This window comes from Phascolarctos cinereus, unplaced genomic scaffold (assembly GCF_003287225.1).
Source record: "Phascolarctos cinereus isolate Bilbo 61053 unplaced genomic scaffold, phaCin_HiC Scaffold_5;HRSCAF=322, whole genome shotgun sequence".
Lineage (NCBI taxonomy): Eukaryota > Metazoa > Chordata > Mammalia > Diprotodontia > Phascolarctidae > Phascolarctos > Phascolarctos cinereus.
The window spans coordinates 348,449,827-348,473,136 of NW_027555958.1; the positions used below are offsets into that span (position 1 = coordinate 348,449,827).

Below are 23,310 nucleotides of genomic sequence, written 5' to 3' on the forward strand. Positions count from 1 at the left end.
TACAATCGATGGGCCAGTACTTTGTTTCCTCTTTTTTTGCTACCAGAAAAGAAGTGTTGTGAATATTTCGCTATATACAGGATCACTCTTTTCATTTTTTACTTCCTTGAGGTACATGCCCAGAAGTGTGATGGCTATGTCAAAGGGTATGAACTGTTAAAAGCTTTTCTCACATAATCCCAAATTCAAAAATCATTATTTATATATATCATTGGAACTGTCCTATGGAATACTCCAAGGTAGTCCTTGTTCTTCTCATTTTTCCACTGAGGGGCAGCATAGGAACATAAATAGTGTTACTCTAAAATAACAAGATTGCTTTTCTTCTGTCTTATGGTATCCTACCTCTGTGACTGGTTTACAGCAGTAATCAGGAATCTACTTTAGCTCTGTGATACCACTTGTAAAGTCAAGCAATATCTGTGGATGTTACTGGAAGGTCTGACATTGTGAGCAGGAGAGAAGAGACAGCAGTGTTCAGAGGAATGAGAAATGGGAGTCAGAAGACTTGCTTTATAGTCCTAACTCTGGGAATAGCTATGTGGCCTTTCTGGGCCTTGGTTTCCAAAAACAGAAAACGAAAAGGATCCCTTCTCTAGTCACGATGGTAGTAAAGGTAAAATTATAACTTTTTTTCCTCCCAGAGAGGAAAATATCATCCATCTCTTCTACCTCTTTTCCCTGAGAGGATCTAATCTTACCTTGTACTGGGACATCACAATTAAAAGGCCCCCCAAAATGTAAGATACCTTAATGAGCTTGTATTATAACATGAATATTATTCAGAGTATCTGCTTTCCAGGATGATATGATTCATTCATTATTCTAGTTACATTCCTAGTCTTTTCTAATTTGTGGTAATTATTCTTTTTTCCTTTTAAATACAAAAAAGCATAAAGACAAAAATACACAAAATTAAATGATAGTGTTAAAACACTGACTCTGGGCTCAGAGCACCTGGGTTCAAATCTCATTTTTACTGATACTTACTACCCATATCACCCTGAGCAAGTCACTTCACCTATAACTCTTGTCTCCATCTGTAAAAAAAAAAAAGGGGGGGGATTGGACTTAATGGGTAATGAAATACATTCTAGATCAAAAAATTAATGCAGTGATAAGTGGTGCAGTGGATAGAGCACCAGGCTTGGAATCAGTAATACTCATCTTCCTAACTTCAAATCTAACCTCAGACACTTACTAACTGTGTGACCCTGGGCAAGTCATTTAGCCTCACTTTCCTCATCTGTAAAATGAGCTGGAGAAGGAAGTGGCAAACCACTCTAGTACAGTTGCCAAGAAAACCACTATAGAATCATGAAGAGTTGGACATAACTGAAACAATTGAACAACAACAAATTAATTCAATGATCATCAGGAACCCTTCTAGTTCTGAATATGAATATGAGAAGGGAAAAGGGGACAGGGATATTAAATAGAAAAAAAATTTGTCTGAGGGGGAGTGGCCTAGGGCTGCTCAATATTACCTTGGGAGCCATCTACACTGTAGCTTTTTTCAATTGTGTCTGACTCTTCATGACCCTGTTTGGGGTTTTCTTAGCAAAGATACTGGAGTGGTCTGCCATTTCCTTTTCCAACTCATTTTACAGATGAGGAAACTGAGGCAAGCAGGGTTAAGTGACTTGCCCAGGATCACATAGCTAGTAATTGTCTCTGGAAGAGGAGTCTTCTGACTCCAGGCCTGGCACTCCATCCACTGTACCACCTCACTGTTCTCGCAGCTTGGCTAACACAAGACTTCATTGTTGTTTAGTTGTTCAGCTGTGTACAACTCTTTGTGACACCACAGATGATAGTGTCCATGGAGTTTTCTTGGCAGAGATACTGGAGTGGTTTGCTATTTCCTTCTCCAGTGGATCACCTTTTGTCATAACTCTCCACTATGTCCTATCCTTCTTGGGTAATCCTGCATGGCATAGCACATTGTTTCATTGAGCTATGCAAGACCCTTCACCACAACAAGGCAGTGATCCAGGAGCAGAACATATACTTAGAACTTAGAAAAATGTGAAATTTTAAAACTTCTGATAATTTGTAGAGAACAAATAATTTTTGCAATATTAGAATTTTTCCCTAAAATATGGCTCTTTTTATATTTTCTTCTGACATTGTTACTCAAAAATTCCTTGAGATGAAGGGGAGATACTAATATATATCAAATTTCTTGGGTTTTTTTCATCTTTTAAGAGTTTATTTTTTCTAATTACATGTAAAAACAATTTTTGACATTTTAAAAAAAATTTTGAGTTCCAAATTCACTCCATCTCTCCCTCCCCTTACCCATCTCTAATAAGGCAAACAATTTAATACAGATTGTATGTGTGCAGTCACACAAAACATATTTCCATATTAGTTATGTTATGAAAGAAAATACAGACCAAAAAAAGAAAGAAAGAAAGAAGCAGTAAGCTTTGATCTGCATTCAGACTCCGACAGTTCTTTCTCTGGTGGTGGATAGCATTTTCCATCATTAATTCTTTGGAATTGTCTTGGATCTTTTTATTGCTGAAAATAGCTAAATGATTCAAAGTTGATCATCAAATGATAATGTTGTATACATGTAAAACTGTATACAATGTTCTCCTGGTGCTGCTCACTTCACTCAGCATCAGTTCATTTAAGTCCAGGTTTTTCTGAACCATTCCCCTCATCATTTCTTATAGCACAATAGCATTCTATCACAATTATATACCACAACTTGTTCAACCATTCCCCAACTGATCAGCAACCCTTCGATTTCCAATTCTTTGCCATCACAAAATGAGCTGCTAGAAATATTTTTGTACATGTAGATCTTTTTCCTTTTTTTTCTTCCTAATCTCTTTGGACCTAGTAGTGATATTGCTGGGTCAAAGAGTATCCATAGTTTTATGGCCCTTTGGGCATTATTCCAATTTGCTCTCCAGAATGGTTGAATCCATTCACAACTCCAACAATTCATTAGTGTCTCAATTTTTCTACATACCCTCCAATATTTGTCATTTTCTTTTTCTGTTATATAGGTGTGAAGCAGTACCTCAGAGTTGTTTTAATTTGTATTTCTCTAATCAATAGTGATTCAGAGCTTTTTCTCATATGATTATAGATAGCTTTGATTTCTTCATCTGAAAACTGCCTGTTCATATCCTTTCACCATTTACCAACTGAGGAATTAATCATATTCTTATAAAATTTGACCAGTTCTCTACATATTTGAGAAATGAGGCCTTTCTCAGAGAGACTTGCTATAATAAAAATTCCTTAATTTTTTGTTTTCCTTGTAATGTTGGATGTATTGGTTAAATTTGTGCAAAATATTTTTAATTTAATGTAATCAAAATTATCCATTTTATATCCTGTAATGCTGTCTATCTCATCTGGCAATAAATTCTTCCCTTATCCATAGATCTAACAGGCATATGATTCCATGCTCTCCTAATTTGCTTTTGGTATCACCCTTTATGTCTAAATAATGTACCCATTTTGACTTTATCTTGATATATGGTGTGAGATATTGGTCTATGCCTATTTTTGACAAATTGCTTTCAGTTTTCCCAGCAGTCAAATAGTGAGTTCTTGTCCCAAAAGCTGGGATCTTTGTGTTTATCAACCCTTAGATGACTATGGTAATTTACTACCTTGTATTGTGTACCTAATCTATTCCACTGATCCATCACTCTATCTCTTAGCCAGTACCATATTGTTTTGATGATTACTGATTTGTAATACAGTTTGAGATCTGCAACTGCTATGAACTTCCTTCACATTTTTTTTCCATTGATTCTCTTAATATTGTGAACTTCTGTTCTTCCATATGAATTATGTTATTATGTTTTCTAGCTCTATAAAATAATTTTGGGGTAATTTGATTGATATGGCACTGAGTGAGTAAATTGATTTAGGTAGAATTCTCATTTTTATAATACTGGCTTAGCCTACCCCATGAGCAATTAATATATTTCCAGTTGTTCAGCTCGAATTTTATTTGTGTCAAGTGTTTTGTAATTGTGTTCATATAGTTTCTGGGTTTGTCTTGGCAGGTAGACTCCTACTTTATATCAACTACAGTGGCATTGTAATGTAAATAGAATTTCTTTTTATATCTCTTGCTGCTGGACTTTGTTGATAAAAATATAAAAATGCTGATGATTTGTATTGGTTTATTTTCTATTCCACAACTTCACTAAAGTTTATAATTATTTTCACTAGTTTTTTAGTTGATTCTCTAGGATTCTCCAAGTATACTATCATATCATCTACAAAGAAAGATAGTTTTGTTTCCTCATTGCCTATTCTGATTCCTTTAATTTCTTTTTCTTCTCTTACTGCTATAGCTAGCATTTCTAGAACAATTCGAATAAAAGTGGTGATACTGGGCATCCTTTCAACCCTGATCTTATCGGGAAGGTTTCTAGCTTATCCCCATTACAGATAAAGCTTGCCAGTGGTTTTATATAGACACTACTTAGCATTTTAAGAAGAGCTTCATTTATCCCCATGCTTTCTGGTGTTTTTGATTAGAATGACTATTTATTTTGTCAAAAGCCTTTTCTGCACCTATTAAGGTAATCATGTGATTTTTCTTGGTTTTGTTATGGATATGGTCAATTATACTGATAGGTTTCCTAGTATGAACCAGCCCTGCATTCCTGGTATAAATCCCATATGGTAATAGTCTTTGTGATATAGTGCTGTAATCTCCTTGCCAGTATTTTATTTAAAATTTCTACATCAATATTCATTAAGGAAATTGGTCTATAGTTTCTTTCTCTTATTTTTTCTCTTCCTGGTTTAAGTATTAGCACCATATTTGTGTTGTGAAAGGAATTTGGAAGGAATCTTTCTTTGCCTATTTTTCCAAATAGTTTTATGTTTATGTGGTATTGGAATTAATTGTTCTTTAAATGTTTGATATGATTCACTTGTGACTCCATCTGGTCCTAGCAATTTTTTTCTTAGTGAGCTTATTGATGGCTTGTTAAATGTATTTTTCTAAAATGAGATTATTTAAATATTCTATTTCCTCTTCTTTTACTCTGAGCAATTATAGTTTTGTAAATACTCATCAGTTTCACTTAGATTGTTGGATTTATTGGCATATAATTTGGGGAAAATAGTTTTTAATAATTACTTTAATTTATCATCATTGGTGGTAAATTCACTCTTTTTGTTTTTGATACTGGTAATCTGATTGTCTTCTTTTTTTTAATCAAATCAATCAATGCTTTATTTTATTATTATTTTTAAAAACCAACTCCTACTTTTATTTATTAATTCATTAGTTTTCTTTCAATTTTATTAGTATTTCCTTTTATTTTCAGGATTTTTAATTTGGTGTTTAATTGGGAATTTTTAATTTGTTCTTTTTTGTTGTTTTTTTTTAATCGCATTTGGAGATATAAATTTTCCCCTAAGTACTGTTCTGGCTGCATCCCATAAATTTTGGCATGTGATCTCATTGTTGTTATCTCTTTAATGAAATTATTGATTATTTCTATGATTGGTTTCTATGATCAGGTAGTCCAATAATTCTTGGTTTTTATAATTTATTTTAACCTATTTTTTTATTACATTTTCAATAGCAAACTGTCTCCCTTCTTATATCCTTCCATCCCTTCCCACCCCACACTGGAGAAGGCTACCATTTGATAAGGGAGATGGGATGTAAAACCATACTATGCATACTTTTATTTGTCTGTCCTTTCTCTGGAGTTGGTGGCATCTTTTTTCATGGGTCCTTTGTAATTGATTTGACCATTTATAATACTCAAAAGATCTTCGTTACTAGCAGTTATTCTATGCACAATATTGATGTTACTGTATACAACATTCTCTTGGTTCTGCTCATTTCACTCTTCATTATTTTGTACAAGTCTTTCCATATTTTTTTAAATCAATCTGCTCATCATTTCTTATAGCACAACAGTATTTCATCACAATCATATACCACTCAGTCATTCCCCAACTGATGGGCATCCCCTCAAATTCCAGTTCTTTGCCACCACAAAGAAAGTTGCTATAAATATTTTAGAACATATAGGTTCTTTTCCTTTTTCCTGATCACTTTGGGAAACAGACCTAATAGTGGTATTGATGGGTAAAAGGGTATAAATAGTTTTATAACTCTCTGGGTATAATTCCAGATTGATCTCCAAAATGTTTGGATCAGTTCACAGTTTCACTACAAGTTTATTAGTGCACCTGTGTTTCCCCATCCACTCCAACATTTGTTATGTTCTTTTTTTGTCAAGTCAACAAAACATTTATTAAGCACCTACTGTGTGACAGGCACTGTGCTAAGTGCTGGGGATACAAATAAGGACAAAAAACCAATTCCTACTCTAAAAAAGCTCACAATCTAATGAAGTTTACAATCTGATTGTACAATAAAAACAGAAATGTAGTTATTTTAAAATAATATAATCTCTAAAAAGCATTATTTAAGATCTTTGCACCATCTAAGTTTTAGTGGGTTGAGGCAAAACCTCATTCTACTTGAGGTGTTGTGTGTGAGATAGAAATATTTATGGGCAAAGGCTTTTTAAAAGAAATGAACAATAAGCATTAGCTGGGATGAGGGGTAGAGAAGGAAAGTTATTTCTTTAGTCCTCTCAATGAAGTGTGCATCCTCAAAGATATCATTTGTGCCAGAAATAGAGTATTATAACCTCCATGTTCCCATAACATATTCTCAACAAGGAGGCCTTTTTCTCATGTGTGTTCAGGGCTCTGACCATTTCTTAAATTCCTAAAACTGTTGTTCCACTGATTCTCCTTCTCTTCATTCTCTGCAAGTGATGTTGATCCAATGGCTCCAACTCTTTATGTTCATCATGAATGGCAAGGGAAAACTATCAAGTATTTCATGAAATGATGTTCCTTGCTGCCTTTGAGGGGGCAATGAAGCCCAGCTGGTCAATTCTTTCAGTTGCCTCTTCAAGAGACATTTTGGAGCCATCCTTCTATTTAGCTCCAACTGTCTTTTGTCTTCTGGCTTGTGACATACAAAAAGTTTGAGAGACATAATTTCTGGGTAATTAATCAATTTATTAATTATGCTGCTGGATAAGTAATAAAATGGATCAATGGAACTCTTGAATGCCAAAAACCAACATTTGTTATTTTCCACTTCTGTCATTTTAGCCCAGAGATGGGAAACCTGTAGCCCTAAGGCTATATGTGGCCATCTAGGTCCTCAAGTGTGGCCTTTTGACTGAATCCAAATTTTACATAACAAATCTTTTTATTTTTATTAATCCATTTTTGTTCATCTTTTATATTTTTATTTTGTTTTTCAAATGAATGTACTTAAGATACCAAAGAATAAAATAAGTTTTAACAAAATAATCCTCCCAGATCGATTGTCATGATTAGAACATTAGTAAGCCATAAGGGCTAAATTGACAGTTACTACACTCATTATTTAGTTCTAACTTCCCCCACCTGACTGGCACTACTACCATGCAAAGCTGGCTGGTGAGAGTTTATGGGAGTCAAGTATGGCAATCTGTTATCAGCTTTTGACAACAGTACATTCTGTTTCTGTTTGAAGTGGAATTTGTCAATAGTTGCACAGCTCAAAAGTATTTTTAATTGTCAGCTTAAATTGTACATCATGTCAAAGAAGACCAAGAGAATGCTGAAGGAAGAAAACAAATTTTTTAATGAGAATGAGGGATTGCAATATTATCTTGTTTCTGCTAAAAATAAGATGATTTGCTTGCTTTATAATACTGCAATATCAACATTAAAGAAATTTAATACTCATCAGCATTATAACACACATAAGGACCACAAATATTTTAAATTAGAGGGAAAGGTATAAAAGGTTGTATTACAGAAATTAAAAAATGAAAAGCAAAAGCAAAGACAATTCTTTCAAGCAGCAATAAGACCTGGAAATAATGCCACTGAAGCAATTTATAAAGTAACTTATGTACTCAGGAAAAAAGGGAAGCCATTTAGTGATGTAGAAATTGTGAAAAATGCATTGCCAAAGTTGTAGGATGCTTAGACCCCAATAACATTTCAAAGTACAAACAACTGCCTCTTTCAAGGAGAACTATAACTGATCAGCAGCATGAATTAGCCTTCAACTTAACAGAACATCTTCATACAATACTTCAAAAGGAAAATATATATTATTCAATCACTTTGGATGAATCAACTGATAACTACTGACCTGGCACAGGTTTTATATTTCATTCAGGTCATAACTGAAGATTTTTTTTTTTTTGCTATGAAGAGTTATTTGTTTGGGGCACTCTTGCAAACAAAACACAGGGAATAGATATGTTCAATAGCTTTAAAGGTAAATGTCATTAAGTTGGACTGAATTTGGTAAATTTAATGAGTGTATATACACATTGTGCCCCTTCCATGACAGGAAAACATGAAGAGTTTATTGCACTTAAAAAAAAAGTATTAACAGATCTGGATGCTCTCATTTCTTTTCATTGTATCTTGCATCAGTAAAATCTCTGTGCTAAAGCTACTATTTTGCATGACACTTTGTAACAAGTTATGAGTATTGTTAACTATATTCAAATGCAAATACAACATAGCATTGTCCGTTTCATAGCATACTAAAGTGGAATGATGAGGTATTCAGTGTGGATTTGCTGTATCATTCTAAAATGCATTGGCTATTACAGGGACAATTGTTAGCCAAAATTTTATTTCTGTGAGAACAGATAGTTAAATTTTATGAAGAACAGAACAGCACTGTGAATTATTAAAAGAAGATTTCCATAGGAATGCTGCATTTCTGTATGATATCATGTCAGATCAAAACAACTTAATATTTCTTTGCAAGGTAAAACTAAGTCTACATATGATATCTGGCAAAAAAAAAAATCCAAGTATTTCCAAAAAAGCTATCTTTTTTCAAAACACTTCTTCTTCAAAAGGAAATTTCAGATGAATGTTTTCCCCATTTAGCAAAGGTCATTGATGAGCAAGATGATATATGTGAATCATTTGAAGAATATGCAGCTGTTATAGGCCTCTTAATTGAAGAATACAATGAAAAGTTCACTGACTTTGAGAATCATGACATCCACTCAAATTAGCATTTCATCCTCATCTAGTTGATTTCACCAAGGCACCTAAAGAACTACAGATGGAACTGATTGAGTTCTCAGTAGATGACATTTTAAAGTTGTTGTTTGATGCTAAGAAAGATCCAATTGAAATATTCAAAAATGCAGTAGAATACCCACACCTTCAGTAACATGCCTGAAAAATGCTTTCTTGCTCCTCAACCACTTATGGCTGTGAATCTACATTCTCCTGCCTAACCCAAATCAAGAGGCCCTTAAGGTCACAAATGACTGATACTCATCTAGAGAATCAACTGAAACTGCAACCAAATATTCAGATGCTTTCCAACAAAAAGCAGGCACAACAGTCATTAAAAAGGTAGTTAACTTTAAAATTAACAAATAGTTTTCATTTTTTGAAATTGTTAAGTACGTAGTAGTTAGATTTTTACAAAATATTGTACATTTTTAAAGTATATTTAATTGAAGTTTCTTGAATGTGGCCTTTTTTTTATTACAGCTAAATATTAATGTGGCCTTCCAAAATAAAAAGGTTCCCCACTCCCTGTTTTAGCCAATCTGATAGATGTGAGATGATATCTCAAAGCTGTTTTAATTTGCATTTCTCTAATCAATAATGATTTAGAGCATCTTTTCATATGACTATATATAGCTTTGATTCCTTCATTGAAACACTGCCTGTTCATATCCTTTGTCTATCAATTGGGCAATGATTCATATTCTTATAAATTTGATGAAGTTCTGCATATATTTGAAATATGGGACCTTTATTCAAGAAGCTGACTATAAAATTCCCCCCTCCTAGTTTTCTGTTTTCCTTCACATTTTGGCTACATTGATTTTATTTGTAATCAAAATTATCCATTTTATATCTCACAATGCTCTCTACCTCTTGTTTATTCATAAATTTTTCTCCTTTCCATAAGTCTGATAGGTAACGTTCCATGTTTTTATAATTTCCTTATGAGCTAGATCATGTATCCATTTCAACTTTATCTTGGTAAATGGTTTAAGATATTGGTCTCTACCCAATTTCTGCCAGATTGCTTTCCAGTTTTCCCAACAATTTCTTTTTTACCAAATAGTGAATTGTTATCCCAAAAGCTTGAATCTTTACATTTGTCAGACATAAAGTTACTATAATAATTTACTACTGTGTATTGTATGTCTATTCTGTTCCACTGATCCACCTTTCTATTCTTAGCCAGTACCAGATAGCATTGATAATTGCCACCTTACAACACAGTTTAAGAGATGGTACTACTAAATCTCATTCCTTTTTTTTTTTATTAATTCCATTGATATTCTTGAGCTTCTGTTCTTCTAAATGAATTTGGTTATCATTTCTCTAGCTCAATAAATTTTTTTAAAATTTAATTGAGATGCCATTGAATAAGTTTAGGTAAAATTGTCATTTTTGTTATATTGGCTCTGCTCACCCATGAGCAATTAATATTTCTCCAGTTATTTTATATGACTTTATTTGCATAAAAAGTGTTTTATTACTATATTCATGTATGTTCTTGGGTTTGTCTTGGCAGATATACTTCCAGGTATTTTATGGTTATTTTAAATGGGGCATCTCTTACTATCTTTTCTTGTAGGGTTTTGTTGGTGATATATAGAAATGCTGATTATATATGTAAGTTTATTGTATATGCTGCTAATTTGCTGTCACCCTGGACCATCACCAGTTATCTGAACTTTTGTCTTGCCACTGTACTTTAATAACTCTGGAGGAGAGAGTGAGGCCGATGACTTTGAACAGCTCTGCCCTACTTATATCCAATTCATGCACAAGCCAAGACATTGTCCTCATGATGTCATTGGTCCTCTTCTAGAATGATGAACAACAACAACCACTTTGCTAAAATTATTAATTGTTTCTCCTAGCTTTTTAGTTGAATTTCTAGGATTTTCCATGTATACCTTTGTATCAGCATATGTTTTATTACCTCAGTGCCCATTTTGATTCTTTCAATTTTGTTTTCTTCTCTTATTGCTTTTGCTAGCATTTCCAATACAACAATGAATAATATTGGTGATAATGGGCATCCTTGTTTTACTCCTGATCTTACTGGGAAGGCTTCTTACTTATCCTCATTGCAAATAATGCTTGCACATAGATTTCAGTAGATGCTCCTTATCATTATAAGGAAAAAACCATTTATATCTATGATTTCTAGTGTTTTTAAAAGGAGTGTTGTATTTTGTGAAAACCTTTTTCTACATCTACTGATATAATCATGTGATTTTTATTACTTTTGTTATTGAGTACAAAAATTCTTAGAATATCTCTCCTCAATCTATTTTCCAGGTCAATTGTTTTTCCAAAGAGATATTTCATATTTTCTTCTTTTTTTCATTTTTTTTGTTTTGTTGTATTGTTTCTTGATGTCTCATAGTGTTTAGCTTCCACTTGCCCAATTCTAATTTTCAAGGAATTATTTTCTTTAGTGAGCTGTTGTTGTTCCTTTTCCATTTAGCCAATTCTGCTTTTAAAGGAGTTATTTTCTTCAGTGAATTTTTGTATATCTTTTCCCATTTTTTTGTGTGTCCTTTACCAAATTGTTGACTCTTTTTCATGATTCTCTTTTTCATGATTCTCTTTTTCCACTCATTTCTTTTCCCAATGTTTTCTCTACCTCTCTTATTTGTTTTTTTTTTTGTAATTGAGCTCTTCCAGGAAGTCTTTTGTGTGTGTGTGTGTGTGTGTGTGTGTGTGTGTGTGTGTGTGTGTGTGTGCCTGACACCAATTCACATTTTTCTTTGAGGCTTTACATGTAGCCATTTTGACATTGTTGTCCTCTTCTGAGTTTATTTTGCTCTTCCCTGACCCCACAGTAACTTTCTATGGTCAATTTCTTTTTTTGTTGTTTGCTTATTTTTTCCAGCCTATTTCTTGACTTTTAACTTTGTTAAAGTTGTGCCTTGCTCCTGGGGAGGAGGGAGTACTGTCTCAAGCTTCAGGTTTTTCATGGTACTGATTTCATAGCTAATTCTGGAAACCTGTAAGTTTTTGGTTCTTCCAAGGTGGTATGAGCTAAGGAGAGGTATACTACCCTATCCCCAGGAGAAAAAAATACTTTGGATTTGCTGAACAGGTAGGTCTCTTCCTACTGGACCTACACTAGCCAAATAATTCACAGTTAATAGGGAGTACAGAATGTATCTTCTGTTCCCCATCTTGTAGGTTTAGTCTCTTTCTGATCCTCCGGTAGTGAGATTTATGTGTGCAACTGTATTCTTTCTCTAACAAGTCTGCTGCACAAGAACTCTCCTTATCACTAAAAGGCTAAGCCCCCAAACACCGCAATTTGGAATTACTTTTGAGTCAACTCCCATGGCTAACATTGCCTAGGAAGATTTCCTTCTCTGACTAGCAGGCTAGATTCTTGCATTATGTTGCCCCAGAAATTTTTGCCACTCTAACCAGGAAGCAGGAGTTTAGGAATGACATTATCTTAGGACTGCCCTCTGAGACAATGCAGATAAACACATTTAGTGTCTGTGGACTTCTCCAGGATGCTCCACCATTTCCCCAGCTGCTCCCATCTCTTGGACCAGGAAAAAAAGAAAGTCAACTCTCAGGTCTCTGATCTCTGCCTTCTGTCCTTAAAATTGTAGATGGGATATGTAGTTGACATATGACTCTGTTCTAAGCCAGCCATTGTCTGATTATATTCTCACAACCTATCATGGCTTCATTCTGGGGTGGGGGGGAGGGAAGGGGAGAGAAGGAGGTACAAAGGAAAGGATGGAAAAAAGCCAAAAAAGGGATAAGTGTGTTTGCCAGTTCACTTTTATAGTTCTGCAGAGAGGGTAGCTCCTCCCAACAGAGTTCATATTACCAAAAGTTCCAGCCAACTTAATCATCTTGGGGGCATCTCAAGCCACTAACTTATTCTTTTTTTTAACTCAACAAGATATACAATGTGCATCACATGTGAAGTCCCCATAAGAGCTATCCTCTGCAAGTGTACATGCACTCAAAATGATAGCTCACAACTCCCCACCAGTGGGTTTCTTTTTCCTTTAGTGAGTCAGAAAACACAATTAGCTTGAAAGCAAAGGCATTTAATGAAATAGAGTAAAGTTTGTAAAAGAACATTGCCCCCATAAACACAGGCACACTAAAGTTCAGAATGATCTGGGGTTGGTGAAAAAAGCTTAGAAAAACTTAATTTCAAATATACGAACACAAACACATACATATATACATACATATGTATATACATATATATATATGTATAATGTTACAGTAGTGTGAAAAACTAGGGCTCTATCTTAATGGCTGCTTCTGCTCTAGATTCGCTAGTTCTTCCCACCTAATGCTCCTCCATTATATGGACATTTCCTTACTATATCACTGACAGTGGATTGGCTATCTCCCATATACTTGCCAGTACCTTGATGCCTGTGATATCAGAGATTGGAAAGCAATCATTTTGCTATAAAACTCCTGGCCCTCACCTGCACTGTGGAAGTCCTTCAATTCATAATGGTACCTGGGTATCCTCAGCCCCAGCCACACCCCCAGTGAATGAATGAGGAAGAAATGTTATGAAGCACTTACTTCATGCCAATCATTGTGCTAAGTGCTGCGGATACAAATACAAAAGGAAAAGCAGTCCCTGCTCTCAGCGACCTTACATTCCAATAGAAGAGATAATATACAAAGGAGAATGGTGACCAGGGATGGGATTTTGGTCCAGAAAGTTACCGGAATGGTGAATAAGACCATAAGGGAATAGACTGACATATCTCATCGTGGAACAATAGTAGAGTTGATCTGATGGACTCAGAACTACCCAGAACTAGGGGTGGGGGTGGAGAAGAAAAACCGTTTACATTTGCAAGAGAGCGAACAAGGCCATGGAGGAGATAACCATAGAGTATGGGATCAAGTGAAGTGTGTGGCTTAGGCTTTCCTGAGATAGTTATCTGAGTGTATAGTTTATTATATACTTTTTTAAGCAAAAGGATATGAAACGTAGAGTCACAGTTGCATAGAGTATCTTTTTTTGTGTTCTGTGTGTATGAAAATGCCTTTTTTGTTGTTGTGGTTGTTTGAATTCAAAATAGAGATTTTTTTTAAGAGAGTGGTATCTGCCATTCATCTTTTTATCTTAGGGCTTAGAAACTTTAGGAAAATGAAATCCTCACATGGTCATCATACTAAGGAAAAACATTAGCTGCTTTGCTCCTGAGACTATGTCTATCCTCAGAGTCATAGACATGATAGACTCCAGAATAAAAGTCCTCACATTCTGGAAATACAGTTAACAGTCATGTAGTGAGGTCACATCCAAATGTGTTGCCTTTTTTAAAATCTACACTTACTGGTCCCCAAGGGCAGTGTCTCTATCCCAAGACTTTGTATGATTTAAGGTTAAAAATTTTTTTGTTGATCCTTGTTGGCCAAACTACCCTGCTTGAGAGACATTTTGGGGACTTCTCTTTCATCAAACCACCAAGTTAGTCTGCAACCCACTCATTTTCCCAGTCTTGAAATTAATTTTTGGTCTCTGATACAAATGAATGGGAATTGGGGTGGGTGGGGTAGAGAAAAGCAAGGGAACAACAGGCATTAATGAATTACCCCACAACTCAATTCTTTTTTTTTCTTCAAATTCCTGCCTTTATTATAGATAAATTGATGTGTAGATAGATCATAGATAAATGTGTATATGCCACATGTAAATGTCTTACACATATGTATGTGCCAGCAAGCCTTTCTAGACTTTGAGCCAAGTCTACAATAATGTATGATTAAGTGCTAAAAAAAATGCCATAAAACTTCAGAAAAAAATGTTAACTAGAATAATCAAGAAATATTGATGGAGGAAATGGGGTTTGAGTTTACAGCACAGAATTGGAGACAGACAGGTGAAAATTTCATTGAGAATCTTCCTGTGGGCTACGATGAACCGCTGAAGATTTCTGAATACAGAAGTAACTTCTAATAACTGTTTTTAGTAAGATTAATCTGTTTATAAAATGGGGGGGGTCAAGACAAGGTAGAGAGCAATCTTTAATTCTTGCTAGTAATCATAGCTTTATTTTTCTGTTTTTAGGATCTGGGAAACGCATGTACCACTTACAAAAACTAACCTTTTTATGCAAATCAAAGGAAATTCAGTAGCTTTACAAGACTGCTTTATTGCAGACTATATCTTTTTGCTGTCCTATGTTTCCCTAACTTTCAGTCAGAATCCTGAGTACGTAAAAATGACATTGAAAGATGAACAAAATATACTTTTTGACTGGCCCCCATGTTTTCCTGCAACTATTGCAACGGTTTCCCATTGGGAGACCCTTTTTACAAAGGATGCTTTCAATACTTCAGAGAAGATCAGAATACCCCCCAACAGCCTGACTGAAGAAGAAAGGCATGATATACAAGAAGTTTGCATAATAGAGGAAGGAATAGTAGTTTTAACAAAAGGTTCTGTTTACCTGAGGAGAAAGACAGATTTCATACCACTTGACAAGAAGTTTGGTATTCCTCCGAATGTAACTGGAATAAAAACCAGAACCTATTGTTGGCCTGGCTATACACCAAGGGTTAGTCCAAGTTTATTGCTGTTCTTTATCCTTGAAGGTCTTTTAGCTGGTGGTATTTTACATTCTCTGAATATGAACAACATGGAAAACAGAGGGTTTAAAATGTGATAAAAGTCAGTTTAGTTATAGAGATGGGGAATGAACTTGCGGTTTTCCTGGCATAGGGCACACATGGTAAGGAAGATCTGTCTACCAGTGTAGGTCAGTGCCTCCTCGGGAACTTAGTATGAGTCTTAGAGTTGCCTAGAGCACAGAGAAGCAACTTGAGCAGGGTCACATAGCCAGTACATGTCAGAGATGGGACTTGCTTGATACCAGGTCTTCAAGGCCAGCTTTTATCCACTCCAAGTGCCGCTCTCCTTCCTCTTTAAACCTATCGATTCATCACTGCTATTGGCTCTTATTAAGAACATTTAACCTATGTGCAATATCAGATCCTCACAGAGTCACTAAGTGTTAAAGCCAGAAAGAGCAATTTTCTAGACTAGAGAGGGTTCTTGACCAGGGGTCCACAGATAGATTCCAGAAGGAGGTCCATGAATTTGGATGGGAAAAAAAGTTACACCTTTATTTTCACTAACCTGTCTACCTGGAATCTAGCATTTCCTTCAATTATAAGAGTAGGCATAAAACGCCTGAAAAGATGGGCCATAGGCTTCAACAGACTGCCGAAGGGATCTAGGACACAAAAATGGTAAAATACAAACAAACAAACAAAAAAAAAAAACCTCATGCTCTAGTAAATTGCTCAAGATCACAGAGCAACTAAGTAGCAGAGCCTGTATACAAACTGGTCTCCAGGTCCAATGCTCCCTTCCTTCTTCAAAACCTTCACAGAAGTCAGGACTTTGGTTTGAATTGGACATGACACTTAAAGTCAGAGACACACATTAACAATCCAAGTCATGCCCTCTACACACTAGTGTAACAAATGCTTATTGAATTGGATTGGGTTATACAGAAGGAAAGACAAGGTATCATCTGGCAATTCTATGCCTTTGATGGGGAATAATTAAATATGGTCTATTCAATCAATAAACATTTATTAAAACCTACCATGTATTCCAGGCACTGTGCTAAGTGCCATTTAAGGAATGGCTGCAATGATGCCATGCTGTCAGTGTTATTTGAATAGGCTACCATTCTGTAGTAACAGGGTAGTTGGAAAAGTGTGGGGGAAACCCCCCTTGTGAATAAACTGCTGCCACCATATTTGGCATGCTGAGGTTCTTTCCTCTAAATTAGTTATTTGTAGCTCACAGTGGCATTTCCTGACAAGAAAAGACAAAAAGTTCAGAATGTTGATCTGAGTGTACATTTCCCTGGGGTATGAATACAAAGGAACCCCCTGTCTTGTCCACCCTCAGAGGCAGGTGACACAGGGGTTTAGACAAACAGGTACCACAAGGACGCAGCCCATGACATGATGAATTTCCACAAATTCCACCATTCCCTTCCTGTTTGAAGCTGCTCATTAACCTCTCCCTTAGCCATGAGGATACCTGTACAAGAGGCCATAACTTTTGACAATACTTCTAGCCCTGGAGGCAATGGTTCTGCCTCACCTTCAAGTATTAGTTCTACCTGTTTACCTGTCAAGTAAGCACTTCTGGGAACTCTAAGCAATGACTGCAGAGTGGTCATAGGTCAGCAGGGTCATCTTAGCTACATTCAGGCATTGTGCTGTCCCGACGGCAACAATGAAATCATTGCCCAGGCTTGACACTGTCTCTCTTCATAGGTGCCAGAGGCAAGAAGAATAAATTCTGGCATTTGTGTGGACTGGCATGTAAGCCCTGGCCAGGGGAGAATGAAATATTAATGTCTGTTTGGAGTTAGGCAGTTCCTTCAGCAGAGAAATTATGAGTAAAACATACCAAGAGCAAAACTCCTTTTTGTCTTCATGTAATCTCATCATATGCTCACAATAATCAGAGGATTTCAAAAGTGGAACTAATCCTTGAGTAGAAACTTTAACAAATTGTGCCAACTCCCTGACTAAAAGGAATCAAGGCTTGAGTAAGAAACTAATAGACAGAGTAGGGATTCTTAACTGCGAACTTTTAAAAAATATTTTGATAACTTTATTTCAATATTATTTCTGTTCTTTATAATCCTATGTATTTTATTGCATGCTTTTGAAAAAAAAAAAAAAGGAAGCCACCCCATAGGCTTTGCAGGACTGCCAAAGGGTAAGAGTTCTTAAGTTAAAGGGACACTCTTCATGATAACGGGGCAGCCAGTGGCACAGGGGAAAGAGTGCTGGGCCTGGAGTCAGGAAGACTCATCTTCCAGAATTCAAATCTAGCCTCTGACACTTACTAACTATGTGACTTGGGGCAAGTTGCTTAACCCAATTCGCCTCAGTTTTCTCATCTATAAACTGTACTGGAGAAAGAATGGCAAACCACTCCAGTATCTTTGCTAAGAAAACCCCAAGTGGGATCATGAAGAGTCAGACACGACTGAAAATGACTGACCAACGACATCATGATAGCATTGCAAGCCTGATTGAGATGACAGTGCAGGCAAATGATCTCCTAGCCAGAAAGGGATTATGTTGGGGTTAAGGACCCAGAGAAGTGCCAACATAGAGTCAGGGAACAGGTAGACAACAGAAAGACTCTGAGTCTATGTAACTGTGACTCATCAGTGGATCTAAGCCCACGCTTATGCCTTTTTTGCTTTGCCTTGTGCTTTCAGTATATTACTCTTGTTTATAAGGCCTAGTTATGCAAGGAAAAATAGAGCAGTAAGGGAAGCGTCTCTTATGAAACGTACGTGGAAATAAGATAATAAGAATTTCTGGATTGTGGGAATTCCCAACTAGAAAAAAAAATCACCATAGATACAGGAGAATTTATACTGGATGAGCCAGTGAATTGCATATATCAAGTCATATTTGAGGTATTTTCCTGCCAATGCCAAGGTCAAATGAGAAGGAATTAATTGATTTAAGGGTTCAGGAAATTACTGGTCATTGGGAGAGCCATGTCACAACCTCATGTACCTCAGGTTGTCAAAAGGAAAAGATGGAGATCTCATTAAAGTACGCTACCACAAGCTGATTGGGCACTACTAATGAAGTGATGAAACATGATGGAGGTCTTTGCCAGTGCCAAATGGCACACGGGGGTAGAGCTAAGGTAGCAGAGTAAAACTATCAACTCTTCCAACACACACAACAACAACAGCAACAACTTGACAAAAACATGTCAAACCAAATTCTGCACCGAAAACTAACAAAAGGTCACAGTGAGTCATTTTTCTAGCCCAGGGCAACTTAAGAAAACAGGACGTAGAAGGGGTTGGATGAGAGCATGACAGGTCCAAAGCAACCCAAGCAGTGACAGCAATGCTGGCCAGGGGCAGTGGCAGCAGCTGTGGCAGTCGGGGCCAGTAAGGGAACTGAACAGCCAGTCTGAAAGAGATCCCAGGCAAACCCTGTACTTGCACTTGGCTCATCACCCACTTTTGGGTCATAGTTCCAGAGTAGTTTGTTGCCCATTACCCAGTTCCTGGTTGCAGTTCTAGGGCAGAGAGGATTGGTTGCAGTCACAAGGGAGTTGGGGCCCTACTGTGTAAGAAACAGAGCACAGACTAGGAGGGCAGTGACCAGACCTCAATCTGGATCACATCACATGGGAAGCACCAAAAACTTACAAATCCCTAGATTGATCTGTGAGAGCAGCAGGACATAAAAGACAGAAACTCAGGCTAGATATTCTGCCACCCTCCCCCCAGCTCCCAGGGGTGAGCAGAGACCAACTCGCACATAAAGTCCAAAGTCAAGAAACAGGCAGGGAAAATGAGCAAACAACAACAACCTGACCATAAAAAGTTACTATGGTGACAGGGAAGCTCAAGGCATAAACTCAGAAGGCAATGACTTGAAAACATCTACAAGCAAAGCTTCAAAAGGGGGGAAAAAATGCAGATTGGGCACAAGCCCAAAAAGAATTCCTAGAAGAGTTAAAGGAAGAGATCTTTTTAAAAAAAAGAACAAAATTTATTTTAAAAAACAAATAAAAGAAGTAGAGGAAAAATTGGGAAAAGAAGTGCAGACAGCCATTTAGCCTTCTCCAGTTCAAATCTCCCAAGTTCAAGACAGCCAGCCTCAGTTTCCCTGCTTGCTGGAATTACAGGTGTTGCCACACTATGCCTGGCTCTTAAAGCCTATTGAAAAAGATGCCATAAGCCATTATAGTGGCCCACTGCCCCCAGATTGTATTTTATAATTATTTTCTAGTGTATTTCCTTTCACAAAGTATCTACTCATCTTCCTACAAATTGATAGGACCACAAACTGAATGAATATACACTAAAACAGGGGGGGTTTTTTTATCATTTACAAATAGAGACCCTTGTAATCCTTAATTATCTAGTTATAGTCAGTGAATGCCAACAAGATCACTAGAACATGCTTGAAACTTGGGAATTGTTTGATAGTTCACGAAACACTACCTGTTGCATAAATCATTCTAGATTTACCTGTGTGGTAGCTAATGACATTTTCATCCTGGTAATTCATTCATTGAGGATGACTGCCATTGCACTCATACTAATTTTTGTGCAGACCTAATACCTCTACAAGTTAACTGTTCTAGAGAGCTCAGAGTTTACAAATTGCAATATTATAGCCAATATGTTTCTGGGATCAGTATTAAGCTATAAGGATGGGATATGTTGCTGAATCCTCCAAGAGATTGTGTGATCCTGTATCATAATCTATTTCTGTTCCTTAATTTGTGGCATGTCTGTTCTGATCTGAGCCTACCAGACTTGTGTTGCAAAGCCTCTCCCCAACTTACGGGATCTCTCAGAGGCACCCTCAGCTTCAGGTTGCATTATCAGAGTATACTAAGGTTCGGAAGAGGGTGGCTTCTCGTGGCTGTGTTTGAAATACATAGTTTGGAAGTGGAAAGGACACATTTCCCACCCAAACCATTCTATCCAGATTTGTTGACAACTGGAAAAGTTCTTGTTTCGGGACTCAAAAATAGATAATACTATTTTTGCAACATTTCCCCTCCATCCCAAGTAAACAGACTTAAATAAAACCTTTGAGTCTCTATTCTGTTTGATCTTGCCAACAAATTCCAGTATTTCATTAAACAGCACTTCACACATTAATAAAACTTAATTTTTAATTTTAAGTCATCAACCCCAAACTAATATCTTAGTCAATCAGAAACATTCCATTTACACAAAATCTTCCAAAGAGTTCATACATTGTTCAAAGTTTTCAAGACTTCATTCCCAAACCAAACCCCTGATTCTCTTTTTATTGGTTCTCAACAATAAACATTTTATAAATGAAAAGCTGTTTTACAAAGAGAGAACCTCATTGTAGTTTGAGAAGAGGAAGGGTGGAGAGACGCAAAGAGTTGAAGGAGCAGAGAAAGGCTAGGTATTGGCAAGCTCAGCTGAAGGGACAGGGAGAAGATGGATTTCCTCAAGTAACTAAGTCATAGCATGGAAGGAATACAGTGCTGGTTCAGTTTAGTGTAGCTTCCCTGCTTCTGTGTTGCCCATAATGGTTTCTGGTCAGAAGTCTGAGGAGGAATTTGAACTCTTCATGGCTTTTTTTGTACTCAGGAAGCTATGTCAATGTCCTGAGTCTTTACTTCCATTAACCAATTAAGTCTTGAGTAGGATTTCAATAGGGAAACGAGGTGGCACAGTGCATAAAGCACAGTGGATAGAGAAGACTCAACTTCCTGAGTTCAAATCCAGTCTCAGACATTTATTAGCTCTGTGACGCTGGGCAAGTCACTTAATGCTGTTGCCTCAGCTTCCTCATCCGTAAAATGAGCTGGAGAAGGAAATGGCAAACCACTCCAGTACCTCTGTAAAGAAAACCCCAAATGGTGTCACAAAGAATTGGACAGGACTGAAACGACTGAAGAACAACAAAAGGGTTTCAATACTTTCGAAGGCAAATTAATTAGCCCAACCCATGTAGTAGGACAGTCTGGTACATAATGATGTAGATAACATCTACCACAAATATTAGAATGATTCTTAGTTTCTAGGCAACTGATTTGGCTTTGTTAAAGTTACAAACAATATTATTAGAATCCACTTTAGCAGCCTAAAACTAGCACTGAGAATACGAATGCAAAACTTTTATAAAAGTCCTTTCTATATCCATCAACTATCCCCCAAATAGCCAGGTCTTTCTCTGGGATTCTTGACATTTAAGGAAGGTAAAGTCACCTTCCTGTATTATATTCCAAAGGGGAAAAAAAGAAAGAAAAAAGGCATCTGAACTATGGGGTTGACAAAGCAGTAGCTGCTTCTTACAAATCATTCTGTATTCTGAGTCTGTCACTTCTCTGTTAGCAGGTGTTTAACATACTTCATGATCTGGTTTCTGGAATCACAGAATCATTGCATTGATCAGAGTTCTTAAGTCTTTCAAAGCTGTTTGTCTTTATAATATTGTTATTGTATAAACAGTTCTCCTGGTTCTGTTCCCTTCACTATGCATCATTTCATATAAGTGATCCTAGATTTCTCAGAAGGCTTATCTTCTTCATCTCTAACAGCACAATAGTATTCCCTTACAGTCATATACCAACATTTGTTGAACCATTCCTTAATTAATGGCCACCCTCTTAGTTTTTCAATTCTTTGCCACCACAAAAAAGTACTGTATATTAATAATTAATCATTCTTATATAAATATTTCCTTCTTTTTATCGCTATGGATACTTACACCAAATAGTGGTATTGATGCATTAGTGACTTGGGGAGATAGTTCCAAATTGCTTTCCAGAAATGGCTGGACCCAATAAGGTATCAATGTGCCTATTTTTCTCACACCCCTTTGAATATTTGTCACATTCCTTTTTGTCAGCTTTGTCGATATGGTGAGTATGGGGTGGGACCTCATAGTTGCTTTAATTTGACTTCTCTAATTATCAGTGAATTGAAGCAGTTTTCATATGGCTATTGACAGTTTAGAGTTCTTCCTTCGAAAACTGTTTGTTCATATCTTCTGACAATTTATTAATTGGGGAATGACTATTGCAATAGCCCAATTCTCCCTCAAGTCTCTCCCTGCTCCAATCTATCTTCTATTCAGCTTTGGAGGTGATTTTTCTAAAGCACAGGTCTGACCAGGTCATCTCTGTCCCTGTTTGTCAAATTCCAGGGGCTACCTAGTCCCCCTAAGATCAAGTATAAGCTCTTCTGTTTGATAGTTAAAGCTCTTAATAAGCTGACCTTTTCCTACCTTTCCAGTCCTCTTATACTTTATTCTTCTTCATATACTCTATGTTCCAGCAACATTGACCTATTTTTGGTTCCTTTTTCCATGTCTTTTCACTAATTATCCCCTATGCTTAGAATACTGCCTCACCTCTGCCTCTTAGTTTCTCTATCTTCCTTCAAAACTCAGATCAAACCCTACCTACTCTAGAAGATCTTTCCTGGTTCCAGCACCACCTCTACCCCAACTCTAATGCCTTCTACCTCATGAGTGCTTTCCATCTGCAATGCATATTGTAGTATCTTGTAGGTATCTTGTAGGTATATGTAAATAACCCAGTTGTTTACATATTGTCTTGCACAATTGAATGTAAGCTTCTTGAGGGCAGGGACTATATTTTTTTCTTTTCTTTTGCCAGCATTTACCATAGAACTTAATAAATGCCCATCAAGTGGATCTTTCCCC

The 23,310-nt window shown here is 36.4% G+C and overlaps 1 protein-coding gene across 1 annotated transcript in view; it reads left to right on the top strand.

Moving 5' to 3' along the window:
• The window catches only part of CATSPERE (catsper channel auxiliary subunit epsilon), a 177,575-nt gene that overhangs the window by 81,427 nt on the left and 72,838 nt on the right, over window positions 1-23,310 (top strand). The window contains exon 9 of the mRNA XM_020982097.2: window positions 15,140-15,629. Within this exon, the coding sequence (XP_020837756.2) occupies window positions 15,140-15,629 (490 nt within the window). The remainder of the gene's footprint in view (window positions 1-15,139; window positions 15,630-23,310) is intronic.